Here is a 19462-nt window from a genome sequence, read left to right on the forward strand (position 1 = left end):
GAAATAAACATTTTTCCGGGGCTGCCTGGATCAAGCAAATTTTTTATTCAAGAATAATGATGCAGTTATGGACTTAAAATATTGTTGGGAGGCATATAAGTGTTACATGTCTTGGAATTGATTATCTGAGGTCTAATTTAACCATTATCCTAAAAGTGGATTCAATAACATAAATTACAAGTAGAATAGGTCCAAAAGAGCACAACAGACAATACTGAAAGTCAATTAATGTAGTCCAAAAGCATGAAGTTAATGGCATAACCTAAAAATACACAATTAAATGATATGCCAGTTAGGTAATTAAACATTTAATCACCCGATCAAATATTAAAAACATTAGATACCAACACTGACAAAACTAAACCGTTTCTTTATGTAGTGTTTATTCAGCTTTGACAGATTCTGTAGGAATTGGTTTAATCTTACCATGTTGTATGGACAGGTGAACACTTCCAAAACACTGTCCAGTTTACTCTTGCTAAACAACTAATGTTTCTTGTCTCATCAAACTATATTGTGTTTTCTGGATCTTGTCATTGGTTTTGTGTGGAAACCAGCATTAGCTGATGGTGTAAAGACAGTTAATAGGTATCCTCATCAACAAAAATAATGAACAGAGAAGCTCAAAATTATAAATAAGTCCTCTTTTCTCAATTTCAGCCATGAATGTTTCAATGTCTTCAAAATTATTAAACAAAAACATGAATGGGGAGACAGCTTCTTGTTCTTCCTCTAGAATTGAGGCTCTCTGAGCATCTGCACAGCACCCTGTATTTCCTCATCATTCAGGGGTGAGGACTTATACCTGGTCTCAGAAGAGGCCCGTGTTGGCATTTACCCAGGCAACAGCATCCCCCAGGTCAACAACGCATCTTGGCAACTGAAATGAAAGATCACAACAATCACATAGAAGTAGAGGTAGAAGTACTCAACTAGGTTCAGCTGTGTTCAACACTTTAGGGAAGTATCTAATAAAGATCTAAGTAACCAGGTAAAGGGAGTTCAAAACTAACCAGTGATCAATAAAATAAAAAGGAAGAGTGTAAATGATCAATTAAGGTCATTGGTAAGTTATGAACTCTGTTTAGGTAATTTAGCTCATCCTTAGCAACTTCCCAAAACTGGTAAACACAGCCAAATACATCTACATTCAAATAATTTTGTAGATAAGCGATCTTAGTGAACACTTTAACTATCCCTAAATATATAGCTAAAGGTTGTCATATCGAAGCACTTGAATTTTCGTCATTTACCCTGTAATTCTTCCTTCATAAACGCATGGACTAAATCAAAAACACCATACCAATGGAAACCGTCAATGGGCGTAACTTAATCAATGCGGAACCCCCATATTAAGTCATGCCCCCGACTTTCGGTCTGCTGATATACCCTCCTCTCCAAGAAGGCCAGACGAGATTGAAGGTGTGGCCTCGCGAGACTAGGCGCTCCCTTGTTGTGGAGACCCCCGTCCGGCTCACACATACTGAGAAGCTTTCCAGAGAGTGGGGTCGAAAATAGGTTCATCAAACGAGGCTTTGATTAACACATTGTAGACTAGTGACACCTGCTGATCACAATAATTAACAGCAGTCAAATTGTTACAGATTACGTCTCACACCAACACGGTATGGTGCGGAAAAAGTGCTGTAATAGGTGCTTCGTTGGAGCATAATTATAATTCATTTTTGATCATTTTTAGACTGGGCAGTACCACACCAATGTGGTAACGAAATAAACATTCGGACGTCATGGATGAGTCTGGATATTTAAGCGACACTAAAATTAGCTTGAATAAACTTCACAGAGAGGTCGATGCAATCTCCGAAGCTTTGGTTTCAAACATAACATCACTAATTTTATCTACGTTTCATCTGTCCGGGTCACTGAGTTGATATGGGGGTGTAGGGTTCGTAGTAGACCTAAACAACGCGGACCTGTATTTTGAAAAAGGCCCTCTGGAAATATATTTGACCCGGAAGGAAATATTTGATAGAAGGTTCATAATTACTTGCGACGAGAATAGAATGGACTATGGTAGTTTAAGTGCATTTTGTTTGTTGCGTAATTCGTTTTCAAAAAAATGGCTTCTCCGACCCGTAACCGTTGTATAGCAGCTGCGGTGATGGTTTCGGCTTCGCCAGCCGTTAAAACACAGACTTTGGTGATGGCATCTAGCCCGGCCGCTATCCGCGGTAAGAAGCGACCTGCCAGCCCAGCCACTTCGCTTGCTGTACCGGCCAGTGGGAACAACAACAAGAAAAAGAAACTCCTACCCACCGCAAACCCGACACAACAAACACAGGTATGGTAACTAATGTAGGGTAGGGTAGGTTGTTCCAGGCCAGCCATATATAATACAGCTATATTCACACACAAGTTAACTCAACCCCAATGGGATTTTACCGAGAGTTAGTCTGGACAGGCTTGGAGTGACAGTTAACAAAAAAAATGTTTGTTTTTACAAATTATTACATTATAATGACACATGCATGTGATTGGTTCCACTGCTCAGAATAGAGCCATTCAGAATAGCATTATGTCCAAAAAGTTCCCTGAGTTACCAAGATATGGAACTTAACTGGGGACATATCAGATGTACATCATACTTATTGCCATTACCCACGCAAAGTCTAACTGGAAAAAACGCACGACTTGTCCTGGGACGGCTCCGATATTGACGCAGGCATCTGCATAGTTGTCAAGAATGCAATATAAAATGTGTCTAAGAATGTTATGAAATACTACGAAATACCTGAAGAAAACTAATTAAAGAAACCTATTTTGGATGTTGTCTTTGAACTCTTGGATAAATCCATATTGAATGATGGGACAGTGGATTTCTGAATCTTACAACCCAGTTTCCAAAAAGTTGGGATGCTGCATAAAATGCAGATAAAACCAGAATGCAATGATGTCCAAATATTTTATCATTTATTTATATTTAATTGAAAGTTCTACAAAGACATGCCCATTTTGAATTTGATGACAACAACATGTTTCAAAAACGTTGGGACAGACGCAACACTGTGTTGCATCACCTCTTCTTTTAACAATACTCTGTAAGCGTTTGGGAACTGAGGAGAACAATAGCTGTAGTTTTGAAAGTGAAATGTTTACCCATCCTTGCATTATTTAGGATTGCAGCTGCTCAACAGTTGGCAGTCTCCTTTGTTGTATTTTCTGTTTCATAATACTCCTAATGTTTTCAGTGTGTGACAGGTCTGGATTGCAGGCAGGCCAGTTTAGCACCCACACTCTTACTACGGAGCCATGCTGTTTTGATATGTGCAAGACCTTCCCTGAAATAGAGGTCGTCTGGCTGGCAGCTCCAAAACCTGTATATATTGTTCAGCATAATGGTGCCTTCACAGATGTACAAGATGCACAAATGCACCCCCATACCATCATGGATGCTTTCTTTTGAATTGTGTGTTGATAACAAGCCGGATGGTCCCTCTCCTCTTTAGTCCGGAGGACACAACGTCCAAGATTCCCAAAAATAATATAAAATGTTCATTAGTCAGACCACAGGACAGTTTTACACTTTGCCTCAGTCCATCTTGAATGAACTCTGGCCCAGAAAAGGCGGCAGCATTTCTGGATCTTGTTTATATATGGTTTCTTCTTTGCATGGTAGTTTTATCTTGCATTTGTGGTTGCTCTGACGTACTGTGTGCACAGATAATGGTCTTCAGAAGTGTTCCGGAACCCATGCAGTAATGTCCACTACAGATTTATCTGTTTTTAATGTAGTGCCGCCTGAGTGCTCGAAGATCACGGCCATCCAATATTGGTTTTCAGCCTTGTCCCTTGCGTACAGAGATTTCTCCAGATTCTCTGTATCTTTCAATGATATTATGTACTGTAGATGATGGGATCCCCAAACTCTTTGCAATTTTATGTTGAGTAATGTTATTAAATAGTTACACTATTTGCCTCCTCTCTGGGATGCTCTTTTTATACCCAATCATGTTACTGACCTGTTGCCAATTGACCTAATTAGTTGTGACATGTTCCACCAGAATTATTTTTTGCATTACACAACTTTTCCAGTCTTTTGTTGCCCCTTTCCCTGCTTTTTTTTAAAACTTGTTGCTGACATCAAATTCAAAGTGAGCATGTTTGTAAGAAACAATAACTTTTTTCAGTTTCAACATTTGATATGTTGTCTTTGTACTATTTTCTATTGAATATAGGGTTTAAATTATTTGCACATCATTGCATTCTGTTTTTCTTTACATTTTACACAGCGTCCCAACTTTTTTTGGAAACAGGGCTGTAGAATGGATTGTAGTGTTGCCTACACTTCCTGCATCCAGGTTGATATATGGTTCAGCCCGTGTAGAAGACTTGATGGTATGTGTATGGGCTATTTCATGCCAGAGAAACCAACCTGCTATGAAAATAAATTTCTCTAAGATACAATTTTTTTTGAGTATGACAAAAGTTTGTTTTACTGAAAGAGGAATAAGTCGCATACAAAGCCACACTGCAGGTGTATGTACGGACGAGTGGCTGCGGCTGGACCACTCTATGCAACAGGAAAATGTAGTTTTTACATAAACCCAACTCCATCTAGTGAATACGGATCATCTTGAAATAGCATTTGGTGAAGAACGTTATGGTATAGTTTGAAGAAAGATCACAAGGTCATGAGGAAGGTTCTGTAGCCGTAGGAGCCGTAGGAGGTTTCTCACTCTGCTTGTGCTCAGAGATGCAATACTGGGACTAATGCAATGTTTTTTTTAAATAAATGGCAGTTTCCTCAGCCTTGTTTATTTGCCAAACATTGAATATGTTCCGTGTGATTCCTTAAACGTCAAAGAGTCGTGTTTGTTGTTCATGGCATAGTTCTATTTGAACTCCCAAAACCGTTGCTTCCTTTTGATTGCACCCCTGGTGTGGACTTGTAGGTTTGTGTGTTGGAGTCGGTGTTGGAGGGTAAAGCAGTGGGAGTGTCTGACGCTGTAGGCCCAGCCACTGCGGACCCTGCAGCCAAACCCATGCCCTTCAAAGACCCCATGTTTGTGGTGAGTGGGGCGAGGAGATTGGGGTGGGGGCACTTTGGGGATTTTTTTTTTTATAAGAACATTTTCTGTCTTTGCCTCACTTGGTTTTACATTATACTTTAGGCCTCCCTCCCAGGTCCCATCTCTCCTCTTTTCTCTATAGCATTCTGGGATAGGGGGTGCAGCGGCTGGAAAAAAGAACCGGACCTGGAAAAACCTGAAACAGATCCTTGCAGTGGAACGGACTCTTCCCTGGAAGGTCAATGATCCTAACTGTGAGTGATTATATGCGTCTGACTTCGTGTTTTCGATTGAATGTGGTTTAGACTGAAAATGTTGTTTGGATATTAACAGCAGGCTCTGTAACTATTAATGTTCTGCACCATGACCCAAGGCTTATTTCTGTGCTTGGATTTCACCTTTGACCCTGCTGTGTTCACAGACTACAGCATTGATGCCCCTCCTTCTCTGAAGCCGGCCAAGAAATACTCCGACATCTCAGGGCTCCCTGTGAGTACCTGACAAACTGTCACATGAATGTTCTCGTCACACTCCGACAAAATGCTCTCCACTTGCGCTTAACCTCATACAAGCTTTTTTCGATTTGTATGCGTCAGGTAATCTACACACACACACACACTATATACTTCTTATTGCAATTTCACTTAATCTACAATATGACATGTTTCTTTGTTTCAGGCAAACTATACGGACCCACAGACTAAGCTGAGGTTCACGTCATCTGAGGAATTCTCCTACTTGCGTCTGCTCCCCACTGACACCGTTACTGGTTACCTGGCGCTCCGCAAGGCCACCTGCATTGTACCCTGACCACAAAGCCTGCTGGGAGGTGGAGTTCAGTAAGTGTCTGACCTGGCCTGGGAAAGACATTGGAGAACAAAGTGACCCTGGCAGTGGATCAGTGTTGCCTCACTCAGGGACATCTCACATTCCTCATGGAGTAGCGACAGACGGGGCCGGTTACAGACTAAAAACCAAATGAGACCTTTTTGTTTTGTTATCACAAGATAGCGATAAGACTGCCTTCCAATTTGGCCCAGGTCATGTTGGTGATTATATGAGGATTTCAATAGTTGAAAGAGTGATTGAGATTGCCTTTGTCTCCTGGTATGATGGCGCCATAAACCTGTTGGGAATCCTCACATTTGTGTGTTTCTTATGCTGTTGTAGGATGTTAAAGCTGGAATCTGGATGAGGTGAATTGGCGACTGCATGGGTGTATTTGTAGTTGTTTTTCATTTGTTTTATACATATGCATATTTATAGAAATAAAGATGATGCTCTGCTTTTCTACTACGTATCCAATAATTTTGTTTTTTAATATGAACATGGCAGTTTCACTGCTATCAATTCCAGGTTTGAGTTGCCGTATGTTTTGTTTGCCCTCTCTATGACAATGTTCTATTTTTTTTATAGTAATGAAGCAAAATAATTCTTATAAGTTTTGACAATAATTCTATGACCTGCTGTACAGTTTTAAAGGGGTGTGTGTGTGTGTGTGTGTGTGTGTGTGTGTGTGTGTGTGTGTGTGTGTGTGTGTGTGTGTGTGTGTGTGTGTGTGTGTGTGTGTGTGTGTGTGTGTGTGTGTATGTATGAATGTGTATATATAGACATGCTCAAATTTGTTGGTACCCCTCCACAAAAAATGAAGAATGCACAATTTTCCCTGAAATAACTTGAAACTGACAAAAGTAATTGGCATCCACCATTGTTTATAACATATTTAATAGAAAATTTAATTTTTTATTCAACATAATATTGTAAATAAGAAAACAAATGCAAATGGCCTGGACAAAAATGACTGGACCGCTAACCTAATATTCTGTTGCACAACCTTTAGAGGCAATCACTGCAATCAAACGTTTTCTGTAGCTCTCAATGAGACTTCTGCACCTGTTAACAGGTAGTTTGGCCCACTCCTCTTGAGCAAACTGCTCCAGCTGTCTCAGGTTTGATGGGTGCCTTCTCCAGACTGCAAGTTTCTGCTCTTTCCATAGATGTTCGATAGGATTCAGATCAGGACTCATAGAAGGCCACTTCAGAATAGTCCAATATTTTGTTCTTATCCATTCTTTTAGCTGTGTGTTTTGGGTCATTATCCTGTTGGAGGACCCATGACCTGCGACTGAGACCGAGCTTTCTGACACTGGGCAGTACGTTTCGCTCCAGAATGCCTTGATAGTCTTGAGATTTCATTGTGCCCTGCACAGATTCAAGGCACCCTGTGCCAGGCGCAGCAAAGCAGTCCCAAAAAATAGCAGAGCCTCTTCCATGTTTCACTGTAGGTATGGTGTTCTTTTCTTTGAAAGCTTCATTTTTTCGTCTGTGAACATAGAGCTGATGTGACTTGCCAAAAAGCTCCAGTTTTGACTCATCTGTCCAAAGGACATTCTCCCAGAAAGATTGTAGCTTGTCAATATGCATTTTAGCAAATTCCAGTCTGGCTTTTTTATGTTTTTCTTTTAAAAGAGTCCTCCTGGGTCTTCTTCCATGGAGCCCACTTTCACTCAAAAAGCGACGGATAGTGCGATCAGAAACTGACATACCTTCACCTTGGAGTTCAGCTTGCGTCTCTTTGGCAGTTATCCTTGGTTCTTTTTCTACCATTCGCACTATCCTTCTGTTCAATCTAGGGTCGATTTTCCTCTTGCGGCCGTGCCCAGGGAGGTTGGCTACAGTTCCATGGACCTTAAACTTCTTAATAATATTTGCAACTGTTGTCACAGGGACATCAAGCTGCTTGGAGATGGTCTTGTAGCCTTTACCTTTACCATGCTTGTCTATTATTTTCTTTCTGATATCCTCAGACAACTCTCTCCTTTGCTTTCTTTGTTCCATTTTCAGTGTGGTGCACAAAATGATACCAAACAGCACAGTGACAACTTTTCTCCATTTAAATAGGCTGAATGACTGATTACAAGATTGGAGACGTGTGATACTAATTAAAGAAACTAATTAGTTTGATATATAACTATGATCCAGTTATTATCTTTTCTAAGGGGTACCAACAAATGTGTCCAGGCCATTTTAGAATATCTTTGTAGAATAAGCAATAATTCATCTCTTTTCACAGCTTCTTTGCTTTATTCTATGACATACCAAAGGCATGCAAGGATACATGATAAAATAGCTTTCAATTTCATCACTTTTCAGGAGGAAATGAAGCATTATTTCACTGAGCTGTAAGGGTACCAACAAATTTGAGCACGTCTGTATATATACACTCACCTAAAGGATTATTAGGAACACCATACTAATACTGTGTTTGACCCCCTTTTGCCTTCAGAACTGCCTTAATTCTACGTGGCATTGATTCAACAAGGTGCTGAAAGCATTCTTTAGAAATGTTGGCCCATATTGATAGGATAGCATCTTGCAGTTGATGGAGATTTGTGGGATGCACATCCAGGGCACGAAGCTCCCGTTCCACTACATCCCAAAGATGCTCTATTGGGTTGAGATCTGGTGACTGTGGGGGCCATTTCAGTACAGTGAACTCATTGTCATGTTCAAGAAACCAATTTGAAATGATTAGAACTTTGTGACATGGTGCATTATCCTGCTGGAAGTAGCCATCAGAGGATGGGTACATGGTGGTCATAAAGGGATGGACATGGTCAGAAACAATGCTCAGGTAGGCCGTGGCATTTCAACGATGCCCAATTGGCACTAAGGGGCCTAAAGTGTGCCAAGAAAACGTCCCCCACACCATTACACCACCACCATCAGCCTGCACAGTGGTAACAAGGCATGATGGATCCATGTTCTCATTCTGTTTACGCCAAATTCTGACTCTACCATCTGAATGTCTCAACAGAAATCGAGACTCATCAGACCAGGCAATATTCTTCCAGTCTTCAACTGTCCAATTTCGGTGAGCTCGTGCAAATTGTAGCCTCTTTTTCCTATTTGCAGTGGAGATGAGTGGTACCCGGTGGGGTCTTCTGCTGTTGTAGCCCATCCGCCTCAAGGTTGTGCGTGTTGTGGCTTCACAAATGCTTTGCTGCATACCTCGGTTGTAACGAGTGGTTATTTCAGTCAAAGTTGCTCTTCTATCACTTTGAATCAGTCGGCCCATTCTCCTCTGACCTCTAGCATCAACAAGGCATCCTTCTCCACTATAAATCCCTGGAGATCTAAGGAATCCATCTTCTAAATGTTCCCTGTCTCCTGCTGTTTTAAACTTAGAAGGACATGAGGTCTTGGCCCACACCTGAGCAGTACCTGGCTTGAAAGACCCGTTGCTGTCCCTGTCCAAAGTCCTCCTGGTTGTGTTGCCGATCAAGACGATGCCTGACGATTTCAGCTGCCACTGTGCTGACACCTCCCCCTCCCCTGTGTTGTCCCTGTTCTTGTCCATCTGGTCATGCTTCCGACCTGGACTAAGTTTAAATAGACTCTGGACTCAGCCCACATGCATTTATTAATCATTGCAATTTGTACTCTTAATATGTTCACCCGACACAGCCAGAAGAGGACTGGTTTCCCCTCTGAGCCTGGGTTCTCTCGAGATTTCTTCCTAAATTTCGCCCTTCTTAGGGAGTTTTTCCTTGCCACTGAAATTCAACACTATTGTTGTTTGCTCCTTGGTGTTTATGGCTGGGTGTTTTGTAAAAGCACTTTGTGACAACTGCGGATGTAAAAATGGCTTTATAAATACATTTGATTGATTGATTTGTGCTGGTCCGTTGGAGAAACATTTTATACATAAGGAATAAGGGAAAGAAAAACCAATGCCAATGGGCTGAGCGTAACAACAGTAGACTGAGGATTAATAAATTACAAAAAAATATGTACGGTGCAAGACTTGTCCAGTTGAGGGTTGTGTGTGTGTGTGTGTGGGGAGGGGTTATAGATTTGTCCAGTTGAGGGTTGTGTGTGTGTGTGTGTGTGTGTGTGTGGGGAGGGGTTATAGATTTGTCCAGTTGAGGGTTGTGTGTGTGTGTGTGTGTGGGGAGGGGTTATAGACTTGTCCAGTTGAGGGTTGTGTGTGTGTGTGTGTGGGGAGGGGTTATAGATTTGTCCAGTTGAGGGTTGTGTGTGTGTGTGTGGGGAGGGGTTATAGATTTGTCCAGTTGAGGGTTGTGTGTGTGTGTGTGTGTGTGTGTGGGGAGGGGTTATAGATTTGTCCAGTTGAGGGTTGTGTGTGTGTGTGTGGGAGGGGTTATAGTCAGTTTGGCTACAGGAGCATGTTCATGAAGCCTACTGGAGTAGGAAAGAAACTGTTCTTGTGGCGAGAGGTTTTGGTCCTGATAGACCTCAACCTTCTGCCAGAGGGGAGAACAGTTTTCAAGGTGAGAGGGATCAGCCCCAAACATTGACGCTCTCCTCTGTTCGCCCTGTGAACCTTCATCTCCATTACATCCAATCGTCCTGCAGGAAGTGTCCTTCGGCCCAGAAATGCCTTCATTCACATTGAGGCTCTGTGATGTAGGCTTACACTTTCAGGACAGTCAGGGCCAGATCTAGCCTTTTGGGGGCCCTAAGCAAAATCTGATTTGGGGTCGCCTCTCCTAGTGGTTGGGGCACTAAGCAACACCTTATGTTGCTTATGGCTAGAACTGGCCCTGAGGACAGTTGGTTTAGAGCGGATAGAGAAGGGATAAATGCACACGTCCTTGCAGTGCTCTCGTCCTGAGAGTCCAAAATGTGTATGGCCATCTTTAGTTGTGTTTATCGGTCAAACGGTTAGTTATCCACTGACAGATGGAGCTACACATTGACATAGAAGAGTGTCTTGTTCTTTGAGGAGGATGATGATGAATGCAGAGTCCACAAACCGCATCTGTGCCTAAGTGTTCTGGTAGTTGAGGTTTCAGTTGACTGCACGAGTGCTTTAGTTTCAATTGCTGACAGTGCCCCCTGGTGGCATTGGATGGACAAAACAGGATTAAGGTGCTCGGTGCACACCAGGAAAGTCCTCTAACTTCCTGAATAAATATTCTTCCTGGATACAGTTGGTCACCAGTAAATACATTTTTTCATTGGTTCTAGAAAGTGCATGTTCATCTGTGTTATCATCAAAGTGTGTGAGATGTGTGTGAATTGTGATCTCTGCCACACACTCACAGGAGAGCTCTACCACACTCTCAAGCTGATATGAACGTTTCCGTGGCTATTGTCTTTCTCACCGGGATTTTTTGGGCATTTGCTGAAAGTATTTACTTTTGCATTACAAGCTTTTTCTCATTTATTTATCTAGTGTCTGTCATTCACCTTTTATCTTGATGTAGAAGCGTCATGGGATTCCTATTGGAGTTTTCCTATTTCCTATTTCTTCTTATATCTTTATTTGGGTACCATTGTAAGGTTTATGAGAAGATATCCTGCTGAATACAGATTGTCATTTAAATAATGTTTATGTATCTTTTGTTTGGGTTTCCAGTTCCTCATGAGGCCATTTATGTATTTGGCTGTCGTGAGGAAGGAGACGATGAGGCTGAAATTCAGTTGGATGGGAACGAAATAGTACATGCCGATTTCCAAAGAAGAGAGGTAGTATGGATGTTACCTGGTGACACTGAGTCATTTTCCAATGTCTATTTCACTCATGGCATTTTCCTCAGAGATGCGTTTAGAAACATTCAAACTTGTCGGGATGTTTTAAAGATTTGGACAGCGGAAGAAAGGTCTCCACCTGAGGTAAAAGGTAAAGACCAAATCAACTTTGGCAATGATGACTGAACATGCACAAGATACAGAGTGATAGCCTCCTCTGTAAAGATGACCAAAATTAGCTATGATTTTTATGCATTTATTGTTGTTCATTTGCCTGATCTTACACTCCAAATATTTGAGAATTCAAACCTTTAATGTTTCAAAGAAGAGGGTACCGGTAATTATTTATCAACAAATATTTTTCCCAAAAAAACCTGTCACATTTAATGCACTATTACATTTAGTTTTTGATGCTGCCTCCCTATGCCAAGATAACAGCCCTGAGTCTTCTACTATATCATTTGGTGAAGTAAGAGGACATAGACAGGGATTAGAGACCATCCATGCAGACTTTGGTCCTTGCTTGTAGACCATCCTCTTTAGCTTTCTCCACAGGGTTTAAATGAGGTTCAGGTCTGGAGAATGGTTTGGCCATTTAAAAAAAAAATCTGTGGTCAGTAAGACATTTTGGAGTGGGTCATGAAGGAATATCTTGGATCATTCTCCTGCTGCAAGATCAAACGACCAAGCTCCAGGTTTCAGACTCTTGGCAGGTAGATTTTGGTCTAAAATGTCCTGGTACGTCACAGTCCATGATTCCATGTATCCTAACAAGGTTTGGCAAGGTCCTGGCACTGTTTATGATGAGAATAAAGCCATTATTATGCTAAGGTGTCCAAATAGCCTTTTGATGTGGAGGTGGAGTGTAATTGTAGACCACATGATTCAACCAACTTCTGCAAATCTCCAGCTGTAATACATAGATATGCTGTTGATCCATCCTCTTCAGTGTGTATGAAGACACCATACATGTGGGCCCTTATCCATACAGGTTTAACACAGGTTTGAATCATTTTAATTAACGGAATAATAATTAGCTTTTATATTATTGCTATTACTGAGCTATTATGACTGGCAGGCCTGGTGTTTGGGTGTGTTCTACTGGGGCTGGCCAGCTCCGGACCAGAAAAGACAGTCCATGTGGAAGACCACCTGAGCATCTTGGAAGGAAGGCTTAAGGCAGTAGAGAGGAAAAAGGAAGAAGAGTTTTGGCAAATTGATTAAAAAAAAAGATACATCTAAAAAATTATATGAATGGTATATAAATAAAATAAAGTATATGGCCCTCACTATGTTTGAGCCCAGAATAGGACTGGACTGTTTTTGCTATTTATTTTTTGCAGTCTTTTTTTTTCTGAACCATTTGGGCAAAACAATGCTTTTTACAGTATATGTTTATTATCATCAATATTAGTTTTGAGGTACTTCTATTAGATTGGGTTAATAAAAACTCCAGAGGGTTCAGGAAACATGTTTTTGAGAAAAATGTGAGCACTCATATTTTCAGGGTAAGACTAAGACATTTCTATGATATGTATAAGAACAAAAATGCTCATTTTAGATTGCAGTCATTATCACATATGCCAGAGCACTCATCTCAAAAAGCAAGACAATGCATTGTTACTGACCAATATGTTTCAGAATAAGTGTTGTTGCATGATTTCTGCTACCCCCAGAAGCCCCTGAGAGCACCATCTACTCCAGAGAGGATGTGAAGCTTGGGGAAAACAATACTCTCATCTGTTTTGGGAATAATTTTTTTCCCCCCCCTGTGAAAATGTATTGGAAGAAGAATGGCATGGAGGTGACTGAGGGAACATCTCTTAGTCAATACTATCCTAATAAAGATGGAACATTCCACCAGTTTTCTACCCTGAGTTTCACCCCAGAGGAGGGGGACATTTATGCCTGCACTGTGGAGCACACTGCCTTGAACAAACCCCAAACCAGGTTCTGGGGTAGGAAGCTGTTTCTTTAAAGTCTTTACCTAATTAAACTATCAATGAAATTCAGGGAAATGTTTTCAAATGAAGTATTTCCTCTGCGGGATGCTGTAGATATGATCAATGAAAGCATCCCTTATTGGTTCTGATGATTTCACTCTCCTTCTGTCCCCAGAGTATAAGAACAGTGAGATGAATGGCTCCAGTGCTGGCTCTGCTGTGTTCTGTGGACTGGGCCTGGTTCTGGGGCTATTGGGGGTGGCTTCTGGAATATTCCTCTATGTCAAAGGACAACAGTTCAACTGAGTAGTGGATGACACATTTAACATGGGAAAAGTCCTCACTTTTACCATTTTGTAGGGAAACGTGACAAAGAATGGAATAATATGAGCTCTTAATAGCAACTATTGATTTATCACATGTATTGTATACAGAGCTGTATTGAATGTAACGTATTCTTAATAACGAATGTAAATAAAATGCACATTAATGACTTACATATGGGTTATGTCAATAGAATACACTGTTGTGTGGTAAATATGGGGAAGTATTTAAACAATTTCTGTTACTACAGTAAGGCCAACTGGAAAAACTAGAATGTGGTTATTCTGGAAAATCCTCTTTCCGCACCAGATTCTGTTTCGTCATAAAAACAGGACACCATTTTCCACACAACAATATGTGCACTTGACCTGTTCTAACTGTAAGATATGTCTGGGTTAAACCTTTCAATCATCCATCTACTGCTCCTCTTCTCTCTGTCTGGTGTAGGTGAGTACAAATGAACTATTTTGCCCTACAGGTGTGATCGAGATCACTGGAAATAATTTGAATGGTTTAAAAATACTCTCCAAATTCAAAGCATTTAAACAAATAAGCTTAAATGGTCATATATTATTCATATTTATATCAGTTACATCACAAAATGATTCCTCACAGGTTCCTGCTTGACAATAACAGAAAAATGAAAATAAATTTCAGTCATCAACTGGATTGCAGTGTTTCCTCTGGTTTGATGTTTGGATTATGTCATGAAAGACGGTAGAGAGAAACCTTGTTAGTGTCCTTTTCTAATTCCCCCTTATTTGGCAGTGAGCTATTTCGGACACATCCAGATGAAGTGTCAGTTCAACTCCAAGGATCTTCGTGATACTGAGCTCGTGCTGAACCTGAACATCAACAAGGGGTTGGTGGCAGAATACAACAGCTCAACAAATAGATTTACAGCCAACACCGAGTGGGTGAAGAAGTTGGTAGATAGCGTCAATGATGAACCTGATTCTAGACACAAAATACAATTTTATTTTGACCAATATTGCAGAAGAAACATCCCTCTGATGTACGAGTACATAATGAATAAGACATGTGAGTATATAAATACATTGAGAAGAACAGACAAATGAAAAATGAACATGGAAAGAGAATATGGGGAATATGAAGAACACTTTCTGGTCTTCCTCCTACAGTGAAGCCCCAGGTCAGGCTGAGTTTGGCAGAGCCGTCTGGTACCAGACACTCAGCCATGCTTGTGTGCAGCGCCTACAGGTTTTACCCCAAAGATATTATAGTGACATGGCTGAAAAACGGACAGAAAGTTACCTCGGATGTGAGCTCCACAGAGCAGCTGGCTGACAGTGACTGGAGCTACCAGATCCACTCATACCTGGAGTACACACCCACAGCTGGAGAGATAATCACCTGTATGGTGGAGCATTACAGCCTCACTGAGCCTCAGCTACATGACTGGGGTAAGATGAGCCCAATGCAAAATGGACTCCTAAAGCCCAAAACTGAGAGGATTAGATTTGATGTTAGAAGTATGGTCAATCTTACACCCAGCCTGAGTGCAAGGTGGAGTAATCACCTCATTACCGACACCTATCAAACCCTCTCAGAAGTGCATAGGGTGTAGTGGTCAATTTAGCATTTGGCCACTGCCAGATTCTTTCAGATATTCTTTGAATATGTACCGTTGAGCAAGACTTTTCACCTTAATTACATTGCCCTGAATAAGAGGGTCTGCTAAATTACTAAAATGTTAATGTAATCCCATTTTTACAACAGCAGTTGTCACAAAGTGCTTTACAGAGACACCCGGCCTTAAACCCCAAGGAGCAAACAACAGTAGTGTTGAATTTCAGTGGCTAGGAAAAACTCCCTAAGAAGGTCAAATTTCAGGAAGAAACCTAGAGAGGACCCAGGCTCAGAGGGGTGACCAGAGAACTGTTTTCATTCAAAGGAGAGTTTCTCAATTCAAAAATCTTCACTATAGTGCCTACATTTCTAAATACTGGCATGTTCAAGTTTGTTCATGTTAACATGGAACTCACTATTTGAAGTGATTTTGAATCCATCCTACATGGTTCTCACTGCAATTTTGTAACACTTCTATTACAGTCAAAGCTGCAATAGGTGAATTGATTAAAATGCAGAAGAATAAGTTTAAATGGGCTGTTGCTCATTCTAATAGTGATCTAATGATTAATAAACCCACGGGTTTGTTAAAAAAAACAGGGTTATTTACATTGTGTTTTGGGTAAGAGTTAAAAACAGTGGTTGAATTGGGTTTGGGGTAAATGTTAATAACAGTGGTTGAATTGGGTTTGGGGTAAGTGTTAATAACAGTGGTTGAATTGGGTTTGGGGTAAGTGTTAATAACAGTGGTTGAATTGGGTTTGGGGTAAGTGTTAATAACAGTCGTTGAATTGGGTTTGGGGTAAGTGTTAATAACAGTGGTTGAATTGGGTTTGGGGTAAGTGTTAATAACAGTGGTTGAATTGGGTTTGGGGTAAGGGTTAATAACAGTGGTTGAATTGGGTTTGGGGTAAGGGTTAATAACAGTGGTTGAATTGGGTTTGGGGTAAGTGTTAATAACAGTGGTTGAATTGGGTTTGGGGTAAGTGTTAATAACAGTGGTTGAATTGGGTTTGGGGTAAGTGTTAATAACAGTGGTTGAATTGGGTTTGGGGTAAGTGTTAATAACAGTGGTTGAATTGGGTTTGGGGTAAGTGTTAATAACAGTGGTTGAATTGAGTTTGGGGTAAGTGTTAATAACAGTGGTTGAATTGGGTTTGGGGTAAGTGTTAATAACAGTGGTTGAATTGGGTTTGGGGTAAGTGTTAATAACAGTGGTTGAATTGGGTTTGGGGTAAGTGTTAATAACAGTGGTTGAATTGGGTTTGGGGTAAGTGTTAATAACAGTGGTTGAATTGGGTTTGGGGTAAGTGTTAATAACAGTGGTTGAATTGGGTTTGGGGTAAGTGTTAATAACAGTGGTTGAATTGGGTTTGGGGTAAGTGTTAATAACAGTGGTTGAATTGGGTTTGGGGTAAGTGTTAATAACAGTGTTTGAATTGGGTTTGGGGTACGTGTTAATAACAGTGGTTGAATTGGGTTTGGGGTAAGTGTTAATAACAGTGGTTGAATTGGGTTTGGGGTAAGTGTTAATAACAGTGGTTGAATTGGGTTTGGGGTAAGTGTTAATAACAGTGGTTGAATTGGGTTTGGGGTGAGGGTTAATAACAGTGGTTGAAATGGGTTTGGGGTGAGTGTTAATAACAGTGGTTGAATTGGGTTTGGGGTAAGTGTTAATAACGGTGGTTGAATTGGGTTTGGGTTAAGTGTTAATAACAGTGGTTGAATTGGGTTTGGGGTACGTGTTAATAACAGTGGTTGAATTGGGTTTGGGGTAAGTGTTAATAACAGTGGTTGAATTGGGTTTGGGGTAAGTGTTAATAACAGTGGCTGAATTGGGTTTGGGGTAAGTGTTAATAACAGTGGTTGAATTGGGTTTGGGGTACGTGTTAATAACAGTGGTTGAATTGGGTTTGGGGTAAGTGTTAATAACAGTGGTTGAATTGGGTTTGGGGTAAGTGTTAATAACAGTGGTTGAATTGAGTCTGGGGTAAGTGTTAATAACAGTGGTTGAATTGAGTCTGGGGTAAGTGTTAATAACAATGTTTTGTTACTTGTGTTATTTCAGACTCCTCGATTCCTTGGTCTGAGAGGAATAACATTGTGATCGGAGCCTCTGTACTGCTGCTGGGGGCGGTCTCTGTAGCAATGGGATTGATCTACTACAGGAAGAAATCTACTGGTGAGGAGCCGCAGGCCTTAGCATATCTATTCTATATATGTCTATGGGAAACCTTCCTCAGATAGGCATCAAACAGTCCATTCACTGCTATGCTGCCAGACATCATGAAGCACAATAGTTATTTTACTCTCTTCTCAACTGTTTCCTTTCTCTCACTCTCTCTAAACAGTGCTGATGCTAATAGATTATCAGTTTCATTTTTGTTAAGGACTTGTCACACTTCAGCGATTGTAGGCCTTACCTCTAATTGCTAACCTACCTCATGCTGAATAGGTTACTAAAAAAGCTGAAATCAAAATAAATAAGGCAGTTGACCTTTCTTGTATATAGTCAGTATTATTATGTCTAGTTATCAACCTCCTAAGTTTAACAAATGAAGGTTAGATCAGGTTTTGACAGTAATGGAGTTTACTGAGTTTTTGAATATTGTACAGTATTTTTTGTCTTTGTAGTATTGGGCTGACAGATTTTCCCCTCTCTGTTCTCTCCACGAACGCAGCCAACAGAACGGGTCCCATTTGAGGGAGCCACGTTATGTCTATGAGGGGACACTTTCAGGAGAAGGATCAAAAATAAGGACATCAACTCTAAGAACAAATCTTTCTGATATGTCTATTGTTACAGTATTGTGACAGTATTAATCATTGCTAGTGTACTATATCAGTCTAACAAAATCAACATGATTTTACAATCATATGTTGACGCCATATTCATCTTTGAAACTGTATCTTTGTATAGGCTATTAGTTGACGGCTGTAACTTACGCTCAAATAGGGACTTCTGTAGTTCTTCAGCTCAAGGGACATCTTGCTATGTTACAAGACTTTAAACAAACAGACCTTCCTACGACTGTAGCTCATGCTCAAGCAATTATAACTTTTACAATGTATGTCTAACATGTATGTCTATGGGAAACATTCCTCTGATAGGCATCAGACAGCCATCCATCATGATGCACAATAGTCATTTTAACACCAAAATAATGTTGGTGACCCTCTTCTCAATTTTTTCCTCTCTCTCATTGTCTGACTGTCTCTAAACTGTGTTAATTCTAATAGGTAATCAGTTTAGTTTTTGTTATGGTTGGGGCACAAATGTACAATATAATCATTTGATGATGTCAATTGAAAACAAAAGATTGGTTAATAGAAGTGTTCCTCCTGAATTCATATTCCGAACATGAATGCAAAAACAACTGGAAAGATAAAAAGGAAATAAAAAGGAAATATACCCATTATTGCTTTCAATCATCCTTTGCTTACCATCAGTGAAGACCAAGAAACATACTTCAGCTGATTGGGTTGCGTTCCAGGTCATCTATTTTGCAGTCCCAGTTTGCATCTCATAAGATGGCTACATCTTCATGTGATTCCTGATTTGTTCTACAGTCCAGGCTATGTGAAAATAAACGATGCACCATCTGTAATTAAACTATGCATGCATGACATAATCAGCAGGTCCTTTTGACAAATCACGATTTTGCAGGTGTTAGCATTCATTTACATTTTGGAAGAGGAAGGATCATTTGGCCCATAATCTTGATACAAGGTCGAGCTCTATGCTACCTTTCGATCTCATCCCTTAACAAACATTAGAATAAATAAAATATTTACAACTAATCACCTTTTTGTTCAATATCATAAAATATGCATAGAAAATTCCTGAAGTGAGAAATAATATGTATTGGTTAAAGCTATAATAATATACATATTGATGTGCACAATGTGTGCAATTCTGGTAAAAAAATAATAATAATAATAAACATGTACATTTTAATACTAGTCAATAGTCTTTTGTAAATTAAAGATTTTGTACATTTGTCGAGTATCTTACTGTTACATTTATCAGAACTTTATTTCTGAGCATTCATATATTTTCATATAACATAAACAAGC

General features: G+C 40.2%; 3 protein-coding genes across 3 annotated transcripts; all 3 read left to right on the forward strand.

Moving 5' to 3' along the window:
* Positions 1–1551: 1551 nt before the first annotated feature.
* On the forward strand, positions 1552–6323 carry ino80c (INO80 complex subunit C). Its single transcript, XM_020041496.3, has 6 exons — positions 1552–2302; positions 4914–5030; positions 5173–5284; positions 5452–5519; positions 5709–5869; positions 6201–6323. Exons 1-5 carry the CDS (start codon positions 2081–2083, stop codon positions 5838–5840), a joined length of 651 nt encoding a protein of 216 aa, XP_019897055.1. The 5' UTR covers positions 1552–2080; the 3' UTR covers positions 5841–5869; positions 6201–6323.
* A 6398-nt stretch (positions 6324–12721) lies between these two features.
* LOC105018947 (H-2 class II histocompatibility antigen, E-U alpha chain-like) lies at positions 12722–14000 on the forward strand. Its single transcript, XM_020041497.3, has 2 exons — positions 12722–13486; positions 13647–14000. Exons 1-2 carry the CDS (start codon positions 13306–13308, stop codon positions 13775–13777), a joined length of 312 nt encoding a protein of 103 aa, XP_019897056.2. The 5' UTR covers positions 12722–13305; the 3' UTR covers positions 13778–14000.
* Positions 14001–14083: 83 nt separating this feature from the next.
* On the forward strand, positions 14084–19201 carry LOC105018946 (H-2 class II histocompatibility antigen, E-S beta chain-like). The gene is made up of 5 exons (XM_034288908.1): positions 14084–14242; positions 14564–14836; positions 14938–15219; positions 17454–17567; positions 18067–19201. Exons 1-5 carry the CDS (start codon positions 14182–14184, stop codon positions 18087–18089), a joined length of 753 nt encoding a protein of 250 aa, XP_034144799.1. The 5' UTR covers positions 14084–14181; the 3' UTR covers positions 18090–19201.
* Positions 19202–19462: the final 261 nt, after the last annotated feature.

The sequence above is a fragment of the Esox lucius genome, chromosome 20 (assembly GCF_011004845.1).
Source record: "Esox lucius isolate fEsoLuc1 chromosome 20, fEsoLuc1.pri, whole genome shotgun sequence".
Lineage (NCBI taxonomy): Eukaryota > Metazoa > Chordata > Actinopteri > Esociformes > Esocidae > Esox > Esox lucius.